General features: G+C 57.0%; 1 protein-coding gene across 4 annotated transcripts in view; it reads right to left on the reverse strand.

Annotated features, from left to right (window-relative positions):
- The window catches only part of KIF21B (kinesin family member 21B), a 48,327-nt gene that overhangs the window by 14,079 nt on the left and 11,239 nt on the right, over positions 1-23,009 (reverse strand). For all 4 annotated transcript variants that reach the window (XR_001180080.2, XR_001180079.2, XM_004756254.2 and 1 more), the window contains exons 2-26: positions 20,206-20,428; positions 19,700-19,882; positions 17,471-17,620; positions 17,253-17,387; positions 16,678-16,845; positions 16,230-16,345; positions 15,547-15,742; positions 14,063-14,252; positions 13,078-13,141; positions 12,744-12,962; positions 12,345-12,426; positions 11,786-11,903; positions 10,831-11,022; positions 8,700-8,899; positions 6,935-7,042; positions 6,375-6,443; positions 5,775-6,007; positions 5,257-5,404; positions 4,800-4,994; positions 4,596-4,697; positions 3,184-3,349; positions 2,927-2,978; positions 2,681-2,738; positions 1,778-1,983; positions 1,622-1,696 (exon numbers count right to left, since the gene is read on the reverse strand). Coding sequence is in view for 2 of the 4 variants with exons in the window: in XM_004756254.2 (XP_004756311.1) it covers positions 1,622-1,696; positions 1,778-1,983; positions 2,681-2,738; positions 2,927-2,978; positions 3,184-3,349; positions 4,596-4,697; positions 4,800-4,994; positions 5,257-5,404; positions 5,775-6,007; positions 6,375-6,443; positions 6,935-7,042; positions 8,700-8,899; positions 10,831-11,022; positions 11,786-11,903; positions 12,345-12,426; positions 12,744-12,962; positions 13,078-13,141; positions 14,063-14,252; positions 15,547-15,742; positions 16,230-16,345; positions 16,678-16,845; positions 17,253-17,387; positions 17,471-17,620; positions 19,700-19,882; positions 20,206-20,428 (3,648 nt within the window). In the remaining 2 variants the exon portion in view is untranslated. The remainder of the gene's footprint in view (positions 1-1,621; positions 1,697-1,777; positions 1,984-2,680; positions 2,739-2,926; positions 2,979-3,183; positions 3,350-4,595; positions 4,698-4,799; positions 4,995-5,256; positions 5,405-5,774; positions 6,008-6,374; positions 6,444-6,934; positions 7,043-8,699; positions 8,900-10,830; positions 11,023-11,785; positions 11,904-12,344; positions 12,427-12,743; positions 12,963-13,077; positions 13,142-14,062; positions 14,253-15,546; positions 15,743-16,229; positions 16,346-16,677; positions 16,846-17,252; positions 17,388-17,470; positions 17,621-19,699; positions 19,883-20,205; positions 20,429-23,009) is intronic.

The following is a 23,009-nucleotide window of genomic DNA, read 5'->3' on the forward strand; positions in this document are numbered from 1 at the left end:
CAGCCCTGGCCCACAGCTTCCAGCACCACCTACTGTCCAGTTTGGAAGGCCTGCAGGGCGGGGCTGGCTGTGCAGTGATCCCAGAGCCCAGCAAACCGCCCGTCGTCATTATTCAAGGATGCCACATTTGGGAATTCACCTGCTCGTTACAGTGTATTAGTGACCCCAAATGAGCTCTCGCACTGCTTTGGGGGTCATTCCCAGACAGCAAGCAGAGTAGCAAAAAATCCACGTCCCCAAGTGTTCCCAGTGGAGGTCAAATGAGGCGCTTCTCTGCCTGCGTGTGGCCTTCCCTGTGGTCTATTTAGGGCCATGCTTTTTGCATTTTTGTGCTTTTCGTTGGTGACTCATGGTTTAAAACGCCCCCAAAGCATAGTGCGGACGGGCTGCCTGGCACATGTCTAAGCACAGGCAGGCTGTACTGTGTCTTACGGAGAAAATACACATGTTACACAAGCTTCATTCAGGGCAAGTTATGATGCTGTTGGTTACAAGTTCAATGTTAAGGAACCAACAATATGTATTAACTAAGCTGACTTTAAACAGAAACACACATGAAGCAAAGGTCTGCGTTGATTGGCTGGTGAAATATTGTGACCAGAAGCGGTCAGGAACCCAACCCTGCATTTCCCCAGGAGCAGAGGCTGATTCAGTGTTCACGGTGCTCGGAAGAACCTAAGTGAATCGAGGGGAATACGGAGGATTCACTGTGTCATCAGGGGAGAGTCGAAGACTTCACTGCCCTGCCCCATTCCAGCAGCAGAACATCCCTCTCTTTGGAAAGTTGTCATCAGCTTTGGCCTAAACCCTCCCTTCCTTTGAAGAATCTTCATGAGTTTGGCCTAAGTCCCTCTGACTGCCACCTAAGTGTGTTCTCGGAATGCACAGGTGAAGGGATGGTTATCACCCATCCATCTACCTGCCAAAGGCCCCACCACAAGCCACCAGCATGGGCATCTGCTCAGGCTTTGGACAGACGGGAAGGCTGGGAGCCTGAGCAAGTGCTCCGGTCACCTACCTGGTCGGGTGGCAAGAGGTCATCTTGATCCCCTGCTCTGCTACTACCTAGTTGTGGGACCTGGAGAAAGCCATCGGACCTCTCCAAAAATCAGTGCATGGACCAGAGGCGGGTGATCTAGAGATCACCTGGTGACCTGTAGAAGCTCTGCAGGTCCCAGACCAATTAGAGACTTGTCCACTGTTTTGCAATCATCTCCCGGTTTTTCTTTAAACATCTACGTGACTCTCACGTGACAAGACCTTAGAAAGCTCACGTGAGACCTCAGCATGACAAGACCTTAGAAAGGGCTGAGACCTCCCAAGGAGCCCTTGTCATGAGCTGAAGCACTTCAGGACAATGACTGCAGAGCCACCAGCATTGAGCCCACATCAGCCCACTGGCAGCGGGCTTAGCCATCCGGTTCAAGGTGCTTATGGAGATTATGTTTGCTAATCCCACGCCTGGTAGGATGGGGAAGGGACCATTAGGGGCAGCGGAATGACTTAGTGAGATTGGCCCAGATTCAAGTTTGCATGACGACCTCCAGAGTAGACCATCATAGTGACTCATGCACCCCGCGACGGCCGGGACTCTGGTGTAGGTTCGGAAATGAGCTCTCACCTAATGGGCTGCCCTCGGTCATATGACTTCCTTCGGGTCAGAGGGGATGTCTCCGTGCCTCGAGACTGCCGGGGGCTAGAACAGAAGGGTCCCATGAGGCCCAGACCTGACTCCCTGCCCACCCTGCTGACCCATACCCCGGGCTCCCCTCCTTACAAAGTACTGCCTCTGCTGGGCAGGCTGATGGTGCGCGAGACCTTGTCTCGGTAGTACGGGTCTCGGACGGAGAGGCCGACTCCGTCCTCTTTGATCTCAACAAGGGAGGCCAGGGACTTGGTGATGTTCTTGGTGGAGCTATCCAGCGGGGGACCCAGGCACTCAGCTGACACAGCCTTCATTTGGGCAGACAGTTTGGGCTCACCCTGGGAATGGAAGGACTGGGGTGAACCAAGTTGCCCAAACATAAAGGGGGGCTGGGAGAATTCTAACGAAGGAAATAATGCCTCTTGGCCTACGGTAGAACCACCAAAGGAAGAGCCAGGTGAGTAGCACCCAGAGACCCTCTCTCAAGGCTTCTAGAGAAGCCAAAGCACTAAATGGGTTTTACGACCCTTATCCAGACTCTGCACATACAGAATGCCCAGGATGACCTCTTTGCTAATCACCACCGAATCAGCTTATCCAAAAAACTATGCACAATTCATTGTTCGCTGTATGCAGCTCCCCCCTTCTCTGTTTAATAAGTCCTGTTCCTTAGTTCAGACTAGTAACTGATCCCTCGTTGGTGGGTGCTGACTCCCATGCTGTTGAATCAGTAATCTGCATGCAGAATAACTAAAGGTCTAGACTTAGTCTTTGACCCAGAGCATGAGACAGAGTCTTGGGCAGGAATGGGGAGATTTCTGAAAGCAGGGCCTCTGGCTCCCGTGACATCACTGGGCAGTGACCCCCTCCACCTCTCCCACCTTCCACCTACCTCAAAAAGAATGGGTTGTCACCAGTTACTCATCTGGGGACCTCCCAATTCCTCCCAGCTGGAGGCAATACTGAGTCAGGGCTGGGGCGTGAGGGCAGAGCCACAGGAAGGGGGAGACCAGGCCCTGAGGCAGTGGCGCTCACCTTGAACTTGAAATCATCATGACTGGTGGAACCTTTCATGGTGAATGACTGGGAGAAGCTAAGGAAGAAGCAGAGGGAGTTCAGGCTCCTGAGAGCTTACGCACTGGCTCTCTGAGCCTTAGGTCCTGGGTTCCAAGGAGCCCCCAGATAGGCCTAGTCCTGGCACCCTATGGCAACCCGCAGCCCCCCGACCAGCCCCAGGTTCATGCTGTGAGCCAACCGCTCCCTCCCAACTTAGAAACTCACCTCCCCTCGGAGAACTCGGAGATCTCCTCATCCGTGCTGGCGTAGCCGTTCTCTGGGGGAGGAGAGGAGGGTTGAGAGGCCCCAACAGAGTGAGGGGAGGGGGGATGGCCTCCCTCCCATATCTCATCCACTGGCATCAGGCTGGGGCTCCTGAGGGAGTTCTGGGGGCGGTGAGGGTCCCCCCCCCCCCAGGGGTTCGAGCTAGGCCACCCTGGGAGAAGGCCGGAGCTTCGAGGCCTTGCCCACAGCCGCCGTACCCTGTTGCACGTTGTTGATGAGGGCCTGCAGCTCGGGGTGCGCCTCCGCCTTCTCTCGCAGGGCGTCCAGGAGCAGGTGGTTGTGAGAGGAGCCCGCTATGTCGGTCTGCCTCAGCCGCCCCTCCAGCAGCCGGATCTGGGCCTCCTTCTGTGCCACTTGCAGCCCCTGCAGGCAAGGAGAGAGGCCTGTGTTTACCCTCCCCAGCCTGGAATCCTGGGGACCCTCATCACCACCCTCAATCTGCTCCCAAGACACAACAGCGGTGCCCCACCCCGACATCACCCCCCGTGCCTGTCCCGGAGCCGGACTAACTCCCCGATGTCACCCTTGTCCCTGCCCTAGAGCCGGGCTAACTCTCCAACATCACCCACGTGCCTGCCCCAGACCAGAGATGCACCACTCCCCTCCTTAACTTTACTCACATCCACAGGCTGGTCGAGGTCGCATTAGGCTACACTTCCTTGTTATGGGCTGAACTATGTCCCCACCCTCCCAAATTCCTATGTTGACCCTCTAACCCCCAGTACCCCGGACAAGTGACTATATTTGGAGAGAGGGTCTTGAGAGAGGTAATTCTGTTAAAATGGGGTTTTTAGAGTGGGCCCCAATCCCGTATCACCGGTGGCCTTGGAAGAAGTCAGGACGCAGGCGCACACGGAGGGAACACAGCATGAAGCGGGAAGGGAGTCCTTTTACAAGCCAAGGAGAAAGCCTCAGAGGCAACTAGTCCTGCTGGCGCCCTTAACTGTGGACTTCCAGCTCAGAACCGAGAAAATCAGTCTGTGCTGTTTGGTGCCCCGGTCTGTGGTACTTCATCAAGCAGCCCCCCAGAGGAACTCAGTCCCCTGTAACCTGGAGGAGAGCTGGGAGCTTCCCGCAGACAGGGGACGTCTCCCCGGCCCCTCGCCAGAGTTATGCTGCGTGGATACTGGGCGGTGTCTGTCCTCAAAGACCACAGGCCCCAGCAGGAAGGTGGCCCATCCTCCAGCCAGCTCTCTGTCAGGGAGAGAGCCCATCTGATGGGAATGGGGGCTTTCTGCTTCCTGCTGCCCCAGCCCTGGCATACACACTTCTCCCAACATGCCCGAGCCCTGCTGGGGATGCCCCTGGACCAGACATGAGGGTCATTTCTAAGGGAGGGCCTGCTTTGTGACCGGCATCACAAAGCACGCGCCAAGCCCCAAGCACGCGTCACCTTGTGAAAGGCACACAGCAAGCCAGGAGCTTGGTGCTGTCCTCGCCCCCGGTTTGAGAGCTTGGGAATCAGGGGATGGGAGTGAAGCAGCTTGCTCTAGCCTGTAAGTGATGGCTCAGGAGCCAGGCCTGTGTACCTCCCCACGAGAGGGGGATGACAGAGATGCTGCGACTGCAGCTCCCACGCCCCCCACCTCCCGGAGGAGAGCTGGCCCACCTTGTCGATGGATGCCTTGAGGAAGTTGTCCAGCAGGAGGCGGGCTTCGGCCAGGGAACAGGAGCTGATGACCACGGATGTGTCTGTGGAGTCCAGCTCCTCCTAAGACGGAGAGGCAGAGACCCCCTGTCACCGAAACTGCCCCCAACGCCCCGTTGTCCCTCCTGCCTCCTCCTCAGCCGCCAGGCCAGGCCCCGTCGGCACCTTGGTCTCCTCCAGCTGCACGATGGTGGCCTGGCAGTCGGTGATGCTGTCGTTGATATAGTCGATGTTGGCCGCCAGCACCTCAATCTCCTCGGCCAGCTCCTGCAGGCCCTTCTCCTCCTCCGGGCTCTCAGCCTGCAGCCGTTCCCGCTTCCTCCGCAGCGCCTCCTGCAGGAGGAACAGCTCCTCCCTTTTCTGCAGGGAGGGGGATGGAAAAGCTTCAGGTTCGCTGCTGCCCAGCTCTGCCCACGGTTCCCTTCAGGCCGGGTCCCTGGGTGCCCCCTGCACCTCGGGATTCCAGAGCAGGTACAAGGAGTGGGTGGAAAGGGGACGAGGCGGTCTGAGGAGCCAGAGACATCAGAAGTGGCAGAGACATCAGAAGTGGCAGAGGACAGGCGGAGGGGAGATGGGAAGGAAGCAGAGGCAGGAGCCCGGGGACCCCTGTGCTCAGGCCCACCTTGATGAGCCGCTCCATGTCAGCCTCTAGGTTGACAATGGTCATCCTCTGCATGACGATGTCAATAATCCTCCGTTCCAGGGACTGCCACTTGAGCCTTGCAGCCTTACTGAAGCTCTGGCTGGCCCCCTTCTTCTGGAACTTCTTTCTGGGAGACAGACGCAAAGGGAATTGGTTGGGAAGACTCCCTTTTATAGTTTTCTTTCTCTTTCAGGTTTTCTGTATGCATTTGGTCATTTAACACTGTTAATGACATGTTCTTTGGGGGGGAAATGCATTTTTAAAATCATCTTGTTGTATTTTATCTTTTTTTTTTTTTTTTAGCATAAGTGTACTCTTTAATCCCTATTCCTTATTTCCCCAACCCCCTACCCACCTGGTTAGGAGCATACTCAAGCTCTGTAACTCCACGGGCACCCCGCACCCCCCAACCCCATAGCTGACAGCCATGGGGACCCATCATAGGACCCCCACTTCCCCCAGGCTCGCCTCCCCCTGGCCCTGACTGTCCACCTCACCTAGTAGGGCGGGTACCGTTGACAGCAGGTGCGGGGTGGTCCCCCAAGAAGTGGTTGATTTGGCGGTTCCACTGGCGCACGATGCTGGAGACGGAGCGGGCCCCTGATTCAGCCTCAGATGATGTGGTGCTGGCTGACACCTCAGCCCCCGAGTCCAGCATGGGAGGCTTCAGTCCAGCACGCCCCGCCACCCGCTCGGACATGGGCTTGGCCAGGCGCCTCAGTGCAGAAACCTGGGGCAGAGAACAGAGGAACCCAGTGAGAGGGGAGTGGCTCTGGACTGGGGGTTGCCAGATAGAATGAGTCCAAGAGAAGGCTCTGTCCTCGCCTGAGCTAGAGACTGAGAGACAGCCAAGGGCAATCTGGTGTGAAATGAACACGAGAGACTTTCTCATTAAGGTCTCAGGCCTCTGGGACCAGAGCCTGTAGCCTGCCTTCATGCCGCAGCCCTCTTGTTGAGTAAGGCCCTTGTGATGGGCCTCACGCAGGCTCTGCTCCCCTGTGTGTGCTGAGTGACAAGGGAGAGCCAGAGACACCGGTGGGATCGTCCCCTCCCGACTCCAGAAGAACTCAGGAGAAAAGGAGCCGTGTCTCGCTCACCTCCTGGGTTTTCCTCCTCAGGACAATTTCCTGCTGCCGCTTCTGGGACTCGAGCGCTCGGATCTGAAACTATGGGTAAGGGAAGGGAATTGGCATCCACACTTAGGCCCCACGGCCTGGTCTGCCCAGCTCTGTAGGTGAAAGCCTGGCTTTTGGGCGGATTCTCGTTTAGCCTGAATTTATTGATCATATGTGACCCCAAGTCTGGCCCCCATTGCAGAGGTCACCACGCAAACCGTTCTCTGGGAGCAGGGAATTCCCTCAAGATCTTATCCACACCATGGCAGGGAACCCGTGACCAGCGGGCTCAGGGACAGGAGCTGCACAGTCCTAGCTCTGGCTTGCTGGTGACCTAGGCAAGGGCCTGCCCTCTCTGGGGCTTGAGTCTCCCCACTCCCCACCCTGCACTAGAGGGGGCGGACCAGGAGCCTGCCGTGCAGGTTCCCTCCCATGCTAGGCTACCTCCTACTGCAAGTGTGACTGTTACTGCTCAGGGTCATGGGAGCTGAGAAGCAGCCAGGCACACAGGGAGGTAGAGGTCCCCAAGGGCTGCCCCTCACCTCCTGCCGCCGCTGTTCCTTCTTGAGCTGAGCAATCTCCCGGTTCCTCTTAGTCTCCACCAGCCGCCGCCGCTGCTGCTCCTCACGCATTTGCTTCATCAGGGCCACCTGGGACGGGCAGGGGTGGTGGGGGTGAGGCGCGCTGGGCAGTGGGGACCCACAGCCTCCAGGGAGGCCTGGCTCTGAGGATGCTGGGCAGGGGCGACAGCCGGCCAGGCCACACTGGTTTGGGGCTCAGGGGTCTGGAGTGAGGAGTCTGCTCCCACTCCTCCATGTGCGCTGAAGCTGCCAAGTGCCTGGGCACCCCAGATGTGCAGGTGTGACCACTCTGCAAAGTTTAACCCTGACCCCCACTTTCAAATGTCACGGCCCCCAGTGGCCTCCTCCCTGAGCCACCATCCTGGGTTTGGCTGTTCGAGGACCAGTCTGGGGATGCTCGAGGCAGCACTGCCCTCTGTCCCATGGTTAGCTGAGCAGGAGACAGGGATGAGGTGAGAGTCCAAGCCACATTCTAGGGCCAGGCTCGCAGTCACAATAAAAGCCACCACCATTTATCAAAAACATGCTATACACCAAGCATTGTTCTTGTGACGGTCACATGAGTGAGGCATTACCATTCTCGTTTTATAAACAAGGAAATGAACCTCAGAGAGACAAATGACTTAGAGTCATAAAGCTGGGCATGAACGGTCAGACTTTTGGCCCAGGTCATTTTGCCACTGCCCCCAGTCTAGCTCTTACTATAGCTCCACAGAAGACAGCCTGCCAGTTCAGAGCAAAACCAGTGATCAAGCATAGGAATTCTGGACCTGGAGTCATCAGAGCTGTGGCAAAGGCACAGAGAGCACCCTTGGTGTAGCCTGAGACAACTTGACCGGCTAGAGAGCCATGTACCTGGGGTCCCCTCCCGCCACGTCCTGGGGCCTGAAGCATGACAGTGCAGTGCACACAGGGTTTTAGACACTTTCCAAGTAACAGGGAAATGAGAGTCACGCGGATGTCGATCCTTCTGCCACTGAGGCCTCAGACATCACCAGAAATATCACCAGCCTGCCCTGCCCTGAGGACAGTCTTGAGAGGAAATGGCCTGAGAGGGAGGGAGGCAAGGCTCTAAAGGGGCTGGGGGGAGGGGTGGTTGGCTTCTCTCTGAGAGAGCAGGCTCTGCAGGGGTGAATCTACAGAGAGGAGGAGGGCTTGCTGCTGCTGCTGGGTCTTCAGGGTCCGGAATGAGTATTTTCCCCAAGGATGGGCACTGAGCAGGGCAGCCCAAGCCTGACCCGAGATGGTGGTATCTGCTGGGGTCAGCGGTCAGAGGCTTCCTGGGGAGGAGCTGTGTCCCCCTAGATGGAGAGCCATCCGCCCAAAGTCGCATGGCTCCCTTTCCCATGCACAAAATGGGAATAACAACCGGACCTCGTTCATGAGGTTCTCCTCAGGACTTTAGTACCTACGCTCATGCACATTAGGCGACTAGCCTAGAGGCTGGCCACAGTCAGCATGAGAACAGTGGTGATTACTGTTATTATTAGACCCAGGGACCCCTACCGCCCCCCTGCCCCTCCCCCCGCCCCGCCCCAGCGAGAGGCCTCAACAGGTCCTCAGGCCGCCTGGCCGCAACTGTAGTGCACCTTCCTACCACGGGGGGCAGTGTTGAGCAGCACCCCTGGAGCTCCTCCCCTGCCCCTCTACTGGAGAGGCGGCTCCTCCTCGGGGAGGCGCAGGGCTCAGAGGACAGTGTCATCCTGGGCCATCCCTCATCGCCTACCTTGGCCTTCTTCATCTCGGCCACCTCGGCCTGCAACTTCTTCAGCTCCCTCTCATAGCGGGACTGGTTCTTGAGCAGCCGTGCGTGCTCCTTCTGCGCGGCCTGGAGCTTCTGCAGGTCCCGGTTCATCTCCCGCAGCCGCTTCTCGTAATCCGCCTTGATCTTGTTGGCCTTCTCCTCCGTGTAGCACTCCATGGTGCCTGAGAGCGGCAAGAGGCGGCTGTCAGTGCCACGCGTGCCCAGGTGTTCTCAGCTTCGAGATCAGGGAGTGTGTGACAGGAGAGGGAGCCTGGGCGCTAGTCTCCCGGCAGGACTGTGAGCAGGTCGCACCCTCTGTGTGCCTGTTTCTTATTTACACAATGAGAGAATCAGGCTCCCCTTCCTGCTCTGACATTGTATTAGACTTTGAGAGGGGTGTTTTCATCTCAAGATCCACGAGCGCCCGGTCAACAGCTTCCTGCGAGGGTCCTGTGGGCCACCCCTGCTGGCTGGGTTGGGACCCATGACTTCAGGAAAGGGCCAGGCCAGCGGGAAGGAAAGAGCTGTAAGCAGATAGTGATACAGGCCAGAGCAGAAGGAATAGGCAGATTCTCTATCCCTGACCTTTGCTATCTGAAATGCCAACAGGCGTTCCCCATGGAGATGTGTGGCAGACATCTCCGACTTAACAGGCACGAAACCAGACTCCCAAGCGCTGTCTCCGTCACCCCAGCAGGCTCCCCTGTCTCCGTAGATGTCACCACCACGCTTCCAGAAGCTCGTAGACTGGAGACATCCTTGGTCCTCTTACACCCTCCATCCAGTCAATCAACCAAACCTTTTCTCTCTACCTTCCAAATGGATCCAGAACGGGACCACTCCTCACCACCTCTGGCCTAAATCCTCTTTCACCAGGATCTTTTCTTTTCTTTTTTTTTTAACTTTTTCCCTAATCATTCACCAGGATCTCGGTTAACACTTTTCTAACTGCACTCACACCACCACTTGGATTCATCCTCCTACCGAGCGGCCAGGCCTCTCTCCCCCTCCCCCAGAGAAGAAAGCGATGTCCTTATAACGATGGGCGTGACCTGGTCCTATAGTTTTTCCATTACCCCCCCCCTTGCTCCTGTCCCCTTTCACTGTGTCCCAGCTGCCTGCCCCTGACCACTCCACCAACCTGCCAGGCACACTCCTGCGTCCTGGGCTCAGCATCTTCTCTGCCTGCAGTGCTCAGCCTGGGCTCCCTCGCCCTGAGCCTTCTCTCACGTCCTTTGGGTCTGCTCACATGTCACCTTCTCCGCAAGATGCTTTATAAGACATCACGCCACTCCCCGCCACACCTTGTCCCCTGTTCTCCCTCCCTGCTGTTTTTTTTTTTTTTCAAGGCACGTCACAGACTCAGCTGATTTATCTTATTTATGTGTCTCTCTCCACCAGAGCGTCCCCGTCATGACACAAGGAGTTTGCTCTCCTCAGTGTCTCTAGCGCCTGGAATAAGGTCAGCTCTGTTAAGACCGAGTCGACAGGGACGCCTGGGTGGCTCAGTTGGTTGGGCAGCTGCCTTCGGCTCGGGTCATGATCCCGGCGTCCTGGGATCGAGTCCCATATCGGGCTCCTTGCTCAGCAGGGAGCCTGCTTCTCCCTCTGCCTCTGCCTGCCATTCTGTCTGCCTATGCTCGCTCTCTCTCCCCCCCTCTCTCTGATAAATAAAATCTTAAAAGCAAAACAAAACAAAACAAAAAAGACCGAGTCGACAAATGCTTGCTGAGTCAGTGAATGAACAGTGATTGGATGAATGTACTAAAGAGCAAGTGTAAAGAAGATCGAATGGGACGAGTCAGTTTGTAGATGGTTTTAAAGGAGAATACTCAAGGTACTGAACATAGAAAAGCAGCGTGCAGCATCACACCTGTGTGCCTAGGGAAATAAAGGATTCTAATACTTAAGATGCTAATAATACTTAAGATGTAAAATGTAGCATAGAAGTGGGCTTGAACATAGACATTGTTGACAGTGGGTCAGAGGACTACAGTCTAAGGGTCAGAGGACCAGGGAGATCCCAAAGGTGCCAGCTGCCGGGGCTTGTGACAGCGGAGGGCCCTCAGGGGAAAGCGAGGGCCGGGGGAGGGTGGGGAGGAGGGGTCCTCACTGAGGTTTTGCAGCACACGGTCGCGCTCCAGCTGTGTGTCCCGGATCTTGTTCTGAAGCAGAATCAGCTTCTCCTCGTACTGGTGCTTCAGGGTCTGCAGCCGCCGCTGGCTGTTCTCCAGCTCATCGATCAGCTTCTGCTTGATCTCGATCTCACACGTCAGGTCGGCCAGGTCGGCCTGGAAGTTCACCTCTGTGGGGCAGAGACAGTCTCAATCCAGCACCCAGGGCTTAGGGTGGGAGCTGGGGCACTGGGGGCTTTCCGTCGGTCAGCCACAGCTGCCTGGCCAGTGACCGGAGGCTGGAGGCTATGGGAAGTCCCACGGTGGGTAAGGGCTGCCAGGTGGGGCGACACATGAGAAGACTGGCCTCAGGAACTGGAGGCTGGCCCAGGAGCTGGCAGGGGTTGTCTAGGCATCCCACCACCCCTGCTGTGCCCCAGAGGCCAATGTCTACTTGTCGTAGATGTTACGGGACCCAGCCTAGGGGGAGGAGGGCTGTGGGTCAGAAATGGTGGCAGGGCAGAAGGGACAGGGCAGGTACCCCCATTTAGAGGAGTGGGTTTCGGCAGCATTCAAGGCCCAGCTCTGCACCTGCCACACTGGGGAAAGTCACTAGACTTCTCTGGGATTGGGGGAGCTCCAAATACCTATGCACAGGGTTGTAGAGAGAACAGAAAACCCCAGGCCACGCGACCTATGACGAGCACTGCCGTCCGTATCACCACTGTTGTTGTTGGTGGTGGTGATGTAATGCCTGGGAGTCCCGGGCCCTGGACGTCCACATTCTTCGAGAACGCAAATAAGGCCTGACTCCAGCCAAGGGGCATGTGGCTCAGGGTCTTGTCACTGGAAGGTCTGAGCTGTTGCTCTGGGCCCAGTGCTGACTGACAGCCCACCCTGGGCACCTTCCCCGTGGCGTGTCACCTCCCCCTGCCCTGACCTGGGCACACGCACCCTTCTCATCAGGGTCCGAGTCCGAGTCCACCAGGCTCTCCTCGCTGCCCGAGTCCTCGTCTTCATCCTCACGGCCTTCCTCTTCCTCACAGCCACTCTCGTCTCGCTCTTCCTCCTCCTGGGCACCAAGCACCATTAGGGGCGGCCAGTGGGCCCTCCTCACTCAGGCTGGGCCTGGCCTCAGGGAGGCGAGCCCAGAAGCAGAGGGAGTCTGGGCAAGGCCTCAGGTGTGTCAAGAGGGTAGGGTACAGGGCAGTCAGGGCCCCTTGTGCCCACTCCCAGTCCCAAAAGAGTAACCGCCTGACTCCCCCGGAAGCCGGGGCAAAGCCGCTCTGGGAGAGCCGCCCTGCCAGCCTCAGCCATTTGGGATGAGGTGGGGGAACTGGGGGGTGGACATCACCACGACCACGACCACAAGTCAACCACACTGGAGGCAGACCTAAGTCCCTCCCCTGCCCTGCCAAGGTGGTCATGGCGCTCCCCCCACTTGGCAGGGACACGAGGTGGGGGTGGGGGAAGGTAAGCATGTGGGGGGGGGGGGACGGGGACAGTCCCTCACCTCCTCAGCCTCATTCTCGTCGGTCTCCTCACTGTTTTCCTGCTGGAGTTTTGCCCTCTTTTTGAAGGCCTCCTTCTCCGGACTGCCCAGGAGGGAAGGGCAGGCCAGGTTAGCTTCGCCCATGTGGCAGGGGGTGACAGGGAGGGCAGGAGGATGGGGCTGCGTTCCTGTTCTGCAGAGAATCTGGCTGCCCCAATCTAGAACTAACCCTGGGTAGGCTCCACCCCCCCCTTCCCCTCGGGGGAAGGAGCAGCATTAGAGAAAGGTGGGCCACGGCTGCCCAAAAGGCTGAGCAAATGGGTTGAGCTCCCGAGTAGCCCCAGGGCAGCTCCTGGCTACAGGCAGGTGGGCAGCCAAGTCCCCAGAGAGCCCGCAGGGCCGCGGGCACACTCCGCTCACCTCTTTCTCCGCTGCCTGACCTCCTTCTTCTTGAGCCGTTCCAGGTCCTGCTTGGCCCGGCGGATCACCTCTGAGGCATCCTCCATGGAGCTGGCCGGGCTGCCCCCGAAGGCGGGAGCGCCTGGAGACGCGCCCAGGGAGTAGGGGCTCCGAGCGGAGGCCCGGGAGAGGCTGCGGCGCAGGGACTCATTCATGGCCTCGCTCTCCAGCAGCTTTGTCCTGCGTGGGGAGAGCCAGCAGTTGGGGCCAGCAGAGCTGGCACTGCCCGCACTGCCCGGGGCTCTGCCCGGCCCAGGCCCTCCTCCATGGCCCCCAGATAGGCCGGGGTGCTCACCGCAGCTCCTCGATTTCCCGGATGTAGTTCTGGATCAGGGCGCCAATAGCCTCGTTGCCATCACCTGGGGAGGGAAGACGGCAGAGGGCAATACAGAAGGTAAGGCACGCGAGGACCTGCGTCTTGGAACTGGTGGTCCTGTACCAGGGCCCCAATAGGGTAGCACACGTGGGCCTTTCCCCAAAAGGAATCTACATCGAAGAAGCACCTGTCGGCGGGACGGGTATACGCCAGCACTGCTGGACGAACAATCAAGCTCCGTCCAGGGAGGGCAGCTGTCAGACAGTGTTTGCCATCCTCTCTCGGGGAACACTGTGCAGTTTATGAGAATTAAGTAGATTTGTATGTTTTAAAGTGGAAAAATCTCCAAAGCGTAACGCTAAGTGAAAATGGGAAGTCACAGGGCAATACATATGGTCCCGTACACAGAAAAAGAAAGGGCAGTATATATTCACACACACCTATGTGCATAGGTACCTATGAATATATAGTCACACTCGGAGCAAAGGGACTGAGAAAGGTGTGGGAAGACATGCATGGAGCTTCTAAGTAGAGAGGACATGGAGTGGAGAGTTGAGCGAGAGGGGATTTCATCTTTATACACCCAAGCAAGGAAGATGTATTCATGTATTGCTTGTGGGCATAAAAAAAGGTTTAAAATCAGCTGGGGGGCACCTGGGGCGCTCAGTCAGTTAAGCATCCAACTCCTGATTTTGGCTCAGGTCATGATCTCAGGGTTGTGAGACTGAGCCCTGCATGGGCTCTGTGCTCAGTTCCTCTGCTGCTCCCCGCAACCCCTGGTGTCTCTCTCTCTCTCTCTCAAATAAATAAATCGTTTTAAAAAGTCAGTTGGAAAAAAATTCATAAATGCATTGATCTGTGAATTGATTGGCTGGCCCAGCTTGCCTAATATCCTACGGTGGGTATGGGGAGAGGGGGTCCCAGCCCATTGGGTGTCCGAGCTGGGCTGGTGCACCCGACTCACCGGCCTTGGCCAGAAGCAGATTGGCTTCCTGGCTCATGAGATGAGTGACACGGTTGTTGATGGCATCGATGGCCTCCTGCATGGCCTTCACTCGCAGACGCAGTGCCCCATTCTCCTTCTGCAGCATGGCGTTCTCCCGGAACAGGTCACTGTAGCCCTCGGCACCGTCCTCCCCGATCACCCTCTTGCCCTGGGAAGAGGAGGGGCAGGGCAGGCAGGGAGCAGTCAGGGGCAAGAGCTTGCAGGGTGGGGAAGGGTTGATGATGTTCCTGGAAGCACCGCCAAACAGCCCCCCACTCAACCCCACGTCTCCTAAAACACAGCTCCTGTCTCCCAGGGCTCTTCCTGACAACCAGGAACTCCCAAATTCTATCACCAGCCATTCCAGCCACACACACCCCCAATCTTACCTTGACTTACCTTCCCACTGCCTACCTTCACATCACCATAAGTACTAACCCAAGGGCCAAAACCCTAAGAGGCCCTGGCAATTGGCATAAATGAGTCTGAGTACAAGACAACAGGGAGTGGTGGGGACTAGAGCTAACAGAGTCACAGACTCAGTCTCAAAGGGTCAGCAGAAGCATTGCGACAGGGTATAGCTCCTGCTCCTAACACATTCCCATACTGCCTTAATGCCCTAAGGACCTGGGCATTCACCAGGACAAGCACCTGGGACATGGGACTCTGGACCACCTGGCCACAGGGTTCCTTCCAACTGTGGTGACCCACAGTGTGCCACTCCAGCCAGCGTAGTACTATATATTGTTAGGTCTTCACATTTTTCAGGGAAAACTGAAATTCCTTGATTTTTAGAAAGGTAGGCAACTAAGTTGCATTCTTTTAAAACAAAGGACAAGCAAACCAAAACCTGTTCGTGTACCAGATTCATACCCTGGCGACCAGTAGCCATTGACTCCTGCCTAAGTCATATGGAATTAGACACTTCCCCAGAAGCACCTGTTTTTCCCATCTTTGTTTCCAGGCGCAGGGAGTGTTTGCATCCTAGAATTCCTGCCCCACTTGCTTTTGATGCTACCTCATTCATTTTTCAAGATCTATATAAAAGGCCCCTCCTTTGTGAGGTCTCCCCCTGACAGAGTGCCTGAGTGAAGGGGGCCAGCTCTCTCCTCTGCCCTGCCCCCAGACACACTAGACGGCTCATGTGGTCCCCATTGATTATTCTGATTCTGCACCCCAGCCTAGGAATCTCATATGGTCCAATGCAGCATATTCAGCGGACATGAAAACACCAGGCAGGGCATTTGTCCTCTGCATCAGAGCTAAGGAACAGCTGAGTGCCCTCCTTTCTCTTAGGGTGCTAAAACCTTGGGGGCTCTGACTGTGCTCAACTCACTCAGGTGAGCCCCCCATCATGGCCGACATACAGTCAATACGCAGGAAGCAGCGAATGGGAGGAGCGGAGGGCGAGGAAGGGGGTGCGCCGAAGAACTGGGGCCCACCGTGCCTGGGACCGTGCTCACCGCCTTATACTCCATCAGCTCCATCTGCAGGCGAGCAATCTCGGCCCGCAGGGCGCTGATCTGCTGGCTCGTCTTGTCCTGGTTCACCACCACCTTGTTCTTGATGTTGCGGGCCCGGTTGGCATACTTGAGTGTGTTGAGCGTCTCCATGAAGTCCCGGTCTGAGGGGCTCACACAGGCAATCATGATGGTCTGGCTGGAGGGGTGCGGTAGGAGAGTGAGGTGCGAGGGACTCAGCCCAGCCCCCAGAAGCATTGCTACAGGGTATAGCTCCTGCTCCCAACACATTCCCATACTGCCTTAATGCCCTAAGGACCTGGGCATTCACCAGGGCAAGCACCTGGGACATGGGACTCTGGACCACCTGGCCACAGGGTGACCCACAGTGAAGGCAGCCGGCAGTGTGATACATCCCTGCTGGTCACAGCTCTGTATTTTCTTAGTGGCTTCCATCCATTACTTCATTTGGGCTCTATCACTTCAAGACTATCTCTCCCTGCTGTGTAGACAGGGAAACTGAGTCTGACCATACTAGCCAAAGGTCATATGGCATCTCAAGGCTCCTGTCTCCCAAGCCCACAGCCTGCAGTAGGAAGGCCTCCTCTTCCACCAGGCCCTCATCAGGATTTTCCAGCAGGGTCCTGCCTCCCCTGCCCCTTCCCTGGATGTTGGCTGTAGGGTACCTGTTGCCCCCCAGCGAGTCCTGGAGGAGCCGAGTGAGCTTCGAGTCCCTGTATGGCACGTGCACCACCTTCTTGCTCTGGTCCCCCAAGGCGCTGATCACGTTGCCCAAGGCCAGCTGTGGGAGACAGACCCTGGCACTTGAGAGACACGCAGGGACAGGGGGAGTGGACACAGGACAGCCTGAGCCATCTTTACCTGCCTTGATGACCCAGCAGCCCTCAAGCTCCCTGATAGGGTTTATGTGCAGATGTGATTGTTTGAGAACTCAAGAGGTTGGGGGCAAGGGGAAGGACAGAGGACCAAATGCCTAATAATAGGGATATATGGGTGCGCTGGCTAGTAGCCAGCAAGAGGCATAGGGAGGACAAGGCAGCCGTGGGCCTGGAGGGTCTGGAGAGGGTCTGAGCTGTGCAGGCCGCTGGGGCTGGTGACCTGCAGAGTGCCTACCAGCCCGCAGTTGATGGAGATGCCCTCCTTGGCCCGCTCGCCGGTGGCCCCCGTCCGTTTCAGCCGCTCTGAGCCAGCCAGGTCCACAAAGTGAAACTTAGCAGTGAGCGTCTCATACTCACTGGTGGGAGCGGTGCCCTCTGGAAGCCCGGTCACCACCTCGTTCACCTGCAGCAGAAGTTGGCAGCTGATGTACTTGGCCCTCACCTGGCCTTGCAGCTCCTCGGCTCTCAGTCCTGGTCCCTCAGGAGTGCCATCTGGGGGGGATTCGGGGCTGGGAGGGCAGGCTGCCCCTCCCCCTCCCCGGCACATGACAGCATCTGACAGTGTGCACAGTACTTGCACATGCCCGATTCTCATGCAAGCCTCACAACCATAGGGGTATGGTTATCCCATTGTACAGGTTGGGGGACTGAGGCTTAAGAAAAAAGAGAAAGAAAAATCCACAAGTGGCCAAAGCAAACCCCAACCCCTAATTTGCTAGCTTTGGATCCATGGGCCCCTCCTGTTCTGCCCCCCCCCCGAAAAGCCCCCCCACCACTACACCAGCTCCCGAGCCCCCATGGATTCCTTACGGGGTCCGGCTGGGTGCACACGCGCATCTGGCACACATGGATGGTGAAGATGGCGTGTGAGCGCGAGCTCTGCACGTTCATCTGGGTGCTGGCCGTGGTGCGGGACAGGGCCCCCTGCTTTAGGCACTGGATCAGCTGCAGAAGGGGGCACAAGTGAGGGCATGAGCTGAGCCTTGGAGCCGGGCCCTGCCTGGCCTGGATTTTGGGTGGGTGCTCACCTCTTCCTGGGAGTTGATGAGGCGGGAAGTGACACCCGTGGTGTAGATGCCACCATTCCCATCCTCGTGAATCTTGATGTTGGACCTGCGGTGGCGGGCATCAGGGTCACGGGTGCTGTCAAACAGGTCAAGGATCTCCTCATTGTAGAGCTGTGCGGGGGCGAAAATGGCTGTTGGGTGCATGCGACATGTGGTGCAGGGCCTCCAAGGGGGCTTTCCCAGGTTTATAAACAAGCTCTGTTTTGCAGATGTGGAAACTGAGGCTCTGGGAAACGAACTTGCAGACCCTGGTCCCCTTGGAGGGCAGCTGGGTCCTGGGCTGAACTATATAGTGAGGTAATGCTTCCACTCCCTCCCCAAAGAACCAGCATTCAGCAGCTTTCAGTCTTGTCAGGGGACTAACGATCTAAAGGGACAAGGGGACTCAGGTCCTAGGTGCAGATGAGGAAGATAAGACCATAAATCAATCAGGCTGACTATTATGTTTGTTGCTAGGCTGGGGAAAGGGGTGGGGACATGGTTTCGGATGAGGGAGGGGACAAGCTGAGCGTGTTTCAATCCTGATGGTCCCTAGGGGTTGGAGGTGAGGACAATCTCCCAGTAGGGGAGCAATGTGGGCACTGAGAGCATTGCCACTGGGGACTGGTATCCCTGGAGAGAGTCTGGAGAGATCACCTGGATGGGGGGAGGAGGTGGCTTGGCCAGGAGTAGCCACCTTATTTCACATGGTCTCAGCCTTGGAGATTCCTGTGTGGAATCACCGGCAGGGACAGCTTCACCTGCTGAAGGGCTGGGATACTCCCCAGGCAGAGAGCAGAGGCTCGGGAGTGGGGAAAAGGGACAGGGCAGCTTGGTCAGCAGCCAGCAGAATCCTGTGGGGGAGGGGCGGGCTGCAGCCCTCCGACATCCGACATCCGAGGCTTTGATGCCTCAAAGGGACAGAAATACTCCACCGGAAGGGGAAGGGGAAACGGAAGGGACTGGTGCAGATGTGGGTGCCATGGTGTCTGTCTGTCTGTTGAGACAGACGCACTGGCATCATTTAACCCCTTGTGATTCACCCTTCGGCATGAGTTTTCTAGGCACTGCCCTACTTTTTGGGGATCCCCATGGCAATAGGATAGAGAAAAGAAGAAAACAAAGGGATGGAAAAGCTTATAAAGATACACAGCAGTAGAAAACGTGTGCACACGCGCACACACACACACACACACACACACATACACACAGGAAGTCACTTTATCAGAAGCAAAAGTCCAGGAGGACAAGGAAAAACTCTCCAGTCTGAAATACAGGGTCCCCTAAAGGGAAAGAAGCCACTCTTAGTGCCCAGGAAGGAGTCACAGTGGGGCAGTGGGCAGGGTGGGCCACGGAAGCCCTAAAGAGGGCTGGAGCCACACCTCTCCCTCTGAGGACAACTTGGGTACAGTCAGAGCTCAGGACAGTCCCATCCCCAGCAAATGGCCCAGAACCCAGGGAGTCACTGGGTTGGGATTTCAGATGCTGAGAACTGAAGCTACCTGGTTCGAGTGTCCTAAAGGAGGAGCCTGGTCAAGTCAGGCTTTCATGACAAGTAGCCAGGAAAACCTGCTTTCTTAGAGACCTTTTTGAGAGGCCCCGTGATAGGCCAAAGACTCCTCCCTCTACCCGCAAAGTCCCCAGATGTCAAAAGCCTGGCCTTGGCACAAAGACGTTCTCCCAGAGAGAGGCAGGACCAGTTGCCTTCTGGAGGACCTCCCTGCCCTGAGGTCAGAGAAGACTCCGAGGGTCCGTAAGAACCTCAGCCAGAAAGGGGTAGGGCAGGCTGTTCTGAGGCAAACTGGCCAAGGCCAGAGGATGGGCAGGAACCAGAGTTCTCACTGTGTGCCAGGCACGTGCTTCCGTGCCATTCTCACAACACCTGTAAGGAAAGAGATACTACAGCCATCGTGCAGTGGCCTGAGGACAGACAGCTAATAAGTGTCAGAGCTGAGAGTCAGTCAGGGTTTGAAGAGATCTTGACGGTTCTCAGTAACTCAAGCCCCATCTAACACAGGAAGCCTCTGCAGAGTGTCCCACCCAGCGGTCTTCTAGCTCTTGCTTGGGTATTTCCAGCAGCAGGGTACTCAGCAGCTGGAGAAGTTGCCGGGGCTCTCCTAGGCTCATTCCACTGTCCTGAGGGTAAGCCCAAACTCCATGGTCTTGCTGTCCCCCAAATCTCCCTCCTGCCCCCACCACAAGGCCACATACCTCCAGGAACTGAGCGCTGACTTTGAACTCAGGCCCGGCCACACCCTGCTCCTGCGCCCGCCGCTTGCGCTCGGTAATGCCCCCAAAGAGGTGTGCTATGGCCCTTGGAATGATGCCTTGCTCCTCCTCCGATGTCACCGTGTCGAAGCCGGTGCCCATCGTGTATGTCTTCCCGGCCCCTGTCTGCATCGGCATGGATGGAAGGAGGGGGTCAGCACCCTCGGGGGGACCACCGGCAAGGGCGGGACCCCAGGTCAGGTGGACTTCCCTTACCATGTACCTCCCCTCCAAGGTCACCCACCCCTTCTGGTCCCAAAGCCACACCCTGGGGGAGTCTCCTCGGAGGGACAGCCTTCCTCCGATAACTAGCAGCGTGACACACGCTGGGACAACAGAAAGAACCGCACCACCATCTCAACAGGTCTGAAAGGGGACGGGGCGCTCTCTCCCACCAGCTGGGGAGACAAGGGTTGGAGGGGTCCCCTGTGGGAGCGGAGGCGGCTTACCTGCCCATAGGCCAGCACTGTGGCATTGTAGCCCTCGAAGCAGCCCTCGATGAGCTTGCTCACACAGGTCGAATAGATCTGTTCCTGCCAGGTGTCCAGGTCGAAGACAAAGTCATAGGTGAAGGCCTTGTCCTTCCCCAGAAGGACCTGGGGCTCCCCGGGGGTGACAGAGGTACAGATGTGACAGCCCTCAATCTTCTCCTTTGACAGCTGGGGCCGAATCCTGCCCGGCGAAGGGGAGAGCCCTGGGTCAGACCCGGCCAGCCGGGGACCGCTGCAGCCCTCCACCCTCACGCTGCCTGCCAAGCTTCCACGTCCCCAGGCCCCCTCCAGCCCCCACAAGCTGGAGAGAAGGAAGGAAGCTTAGGAGCCTCCCCAGAGGACAAAGGCAACTTTTGTAACAATACAATAATAATAAGAGCAAGACTAATATCTACTCCACCCAAACATTTACTGAGTTGCTAACATTTTTCAAGTGCTCTACGTATGGGGGACCTGGGTTAAAAGTATTTTACGTAAACGAGTTCATGTCTTCTCCACTATAAATCTGTGAGGTACGTATTATTTGCCCAATTTTACAGATGAGAGAATGGAGGCTGACAGAGTTTAAGTGACTTGCCCAAGATTGTACCGGGGGGCCTGACAGAACCAACCCCCCGGTCTGACATCAGAGCGCCCCCCACACACCTGATTGAATGGAGAGCCCTAGAAATCAGTGTCCCAAAGATCAGGAAGAGAAGACAGCTTGCCTCTTTCTGGGAGGTAAGGCTCAACACCAGGGTGCGGACAGGAGGGATAAGCCTGGCTGCCCCCACCCCCCCAGTACTGAATTAAAGAGCAGACCACAGCTTCTGCCAAGGCCTACATCCAGCTGCGGAGCCCCCTGTAAGATGCCAGAGCCTGGCAGAACATTCTCAGGCACCAGCTCTCGTTCCTCTCCAGGAGCCAAGGGGGCCAGACCAGGTCAAGCCAAAAGTCAGCTTAGAAGGGCGGGGACCCCAACAAGGGACACAAGGTCAGCCATGGGAGGGGTCCGACCCCAGCTCCCGGGGGGCTCCCTTACAAGAGGAAGGAAAGTGGCACCAGGGCTGAGTGGGAGCCGGCCATAGATAGGGCTATCTCCATCCAGCCACTTCTTCTCCCTCTTCTAAGCAGCCATTGCCATGACAAGGTCCCCATGGCAACCAAGCCTGAGCCAGTGAGCATGCGCTGTAGGGACAGGCAGAAAAGCACTTCCCAAATGCCTAAAGTAAAAGGGGAGGTGGGGGGGAGTACTAGGCGCTAATGCTCATGGGCTCACACAAGCCAGCCCTATCAGCCAGGCACTCACAATGAGCTGCTTGTCAGGCTCCCTTTCCCAAAGCCAACATTTACCAAGAGAAGAAAAGAGTGAGAGGGCCAGGCCAGCATGCATCCAGGGCCGAGGGGGACCTCGCCACAGAGCAAGGGCCACCAAGTCGCCATCCTGTCCCTGTCTGGGGCTGCCCCAGTCCCCAAGGCCCACTCAGAGCTTCAGGCCAGGAGAGGTGCTCCCCTCAGGCTGTTGCCTGCACTTTGCTGCGAGAGGGCCAAAGGGGACTGAAGAGGGGGTACGTCCCAGGGGAGCGTGGGGGGCGGGTAGTTGGCTACACCAGGCCAAGTCCACACCGTAGATGGTAGACTGGGTTTTCCTCGCAAGTGCTTTCCCTTAGGTGTCAACGGGTCCTCACAGGTCCATGGCTCTCTCTCATTGAGGCTGACAGGAATGGAGGGTCACCACCTTCATGCACGCTCTCCAGTTGTTCTGGATCAAGTTGAAATTAGAGCGAAGCCTCTCGGTGTCCCCTTGAACTGGTTTCTGACTGGAAAGGGAGCAGCTCATTCTTGCTCATTCTCTCTGGAACCCACAGACCAGAAACTTGACTCACCAGTAAGAGGTCTGGGCCAGCAGTTCTCCTACTTCGACCTCTAGTAGTGGCAACTGACACAAATTCGCACTCACTACATACCCGGGGGTGTCTAAGCACTGACATATACTGACTCTTGATCCTCAAGAGAACACCTGTGGTGGTGAATGCTACGATCCTGGTTTGTAGGGGAGGAAATGAGACAGTGCCCAGCCAGTCATAGATGGTAAGGGGCAGAGCGGGGCTTGAACAGCGTGTGCACGACCTCTCTGCTATTTCTATGCTACTGTGTCAGTAAGGGCAGGGCTCAGGGGGCCTGGGGGATAGAACAGCTCACAGACACAGGGAGACAGCAGGCAGCAACTCCAGAGGGGGCGTGGCCCTGCACACAAGGCGCCAGGTAGGAAGCTGGAGCTCTGGTCCTCAGAGCTGGCTCTACCCCCAGGCCTCCGGGACCCAGGACCAAATACTCACTGCCCAGGGCATCCAGGTGCTCCCAGGTGAACCAAGGGTCTGGCCAGGGAAAGCTCTGAGGAGCTTCCAGCATTGCTGGCCAGCACCAACTCCAGAAGACACCCTCCCTACCATGTGGGCTGCTTGTGATAGGATTTCTGGATCCAATTCAAATACCATTTAATTACCCCAGTCAGATGGCAATGCTGGTGATTGGAGGAAATCAAATCAAGATCCCTGGAGACAGTGGGAGCAGGGGAGGGGGAGCAGCAGCTCTGCCTGGCAGAGTCGGTCCGTGAGAGGGGCTGCTTCTCCTGCAACAGCCAGCCCCAAGAATAAGGGGGAGCCCACCTGCCGGGAGCAAGAGAGCGGGAGAAGAGCAGTCTGGGAAGGATGATGGAGAAGAGGGGCTCCAGAACTTTAGGGTCCGGGAATTGTGCAGTCAGTCAGGCATTCATCCCGGGG

Source organism: Mustela putorius, unplaced genomic scaffold, assembly GCF_011764305.1.
Source record: "Mustela putorius furo isolate JIRA1106 unplaced genomic scaffold, ASM1176430v1.1 tig00000508_pilon_pilon_pilon, whole genome shotgun sequence".
NCBI classification, from domain to species: Eukaryota; Metazoa; Chordata; class Mammalia; order Carnivora; family Mustelidae; genus Mustela; species Mustela putorius.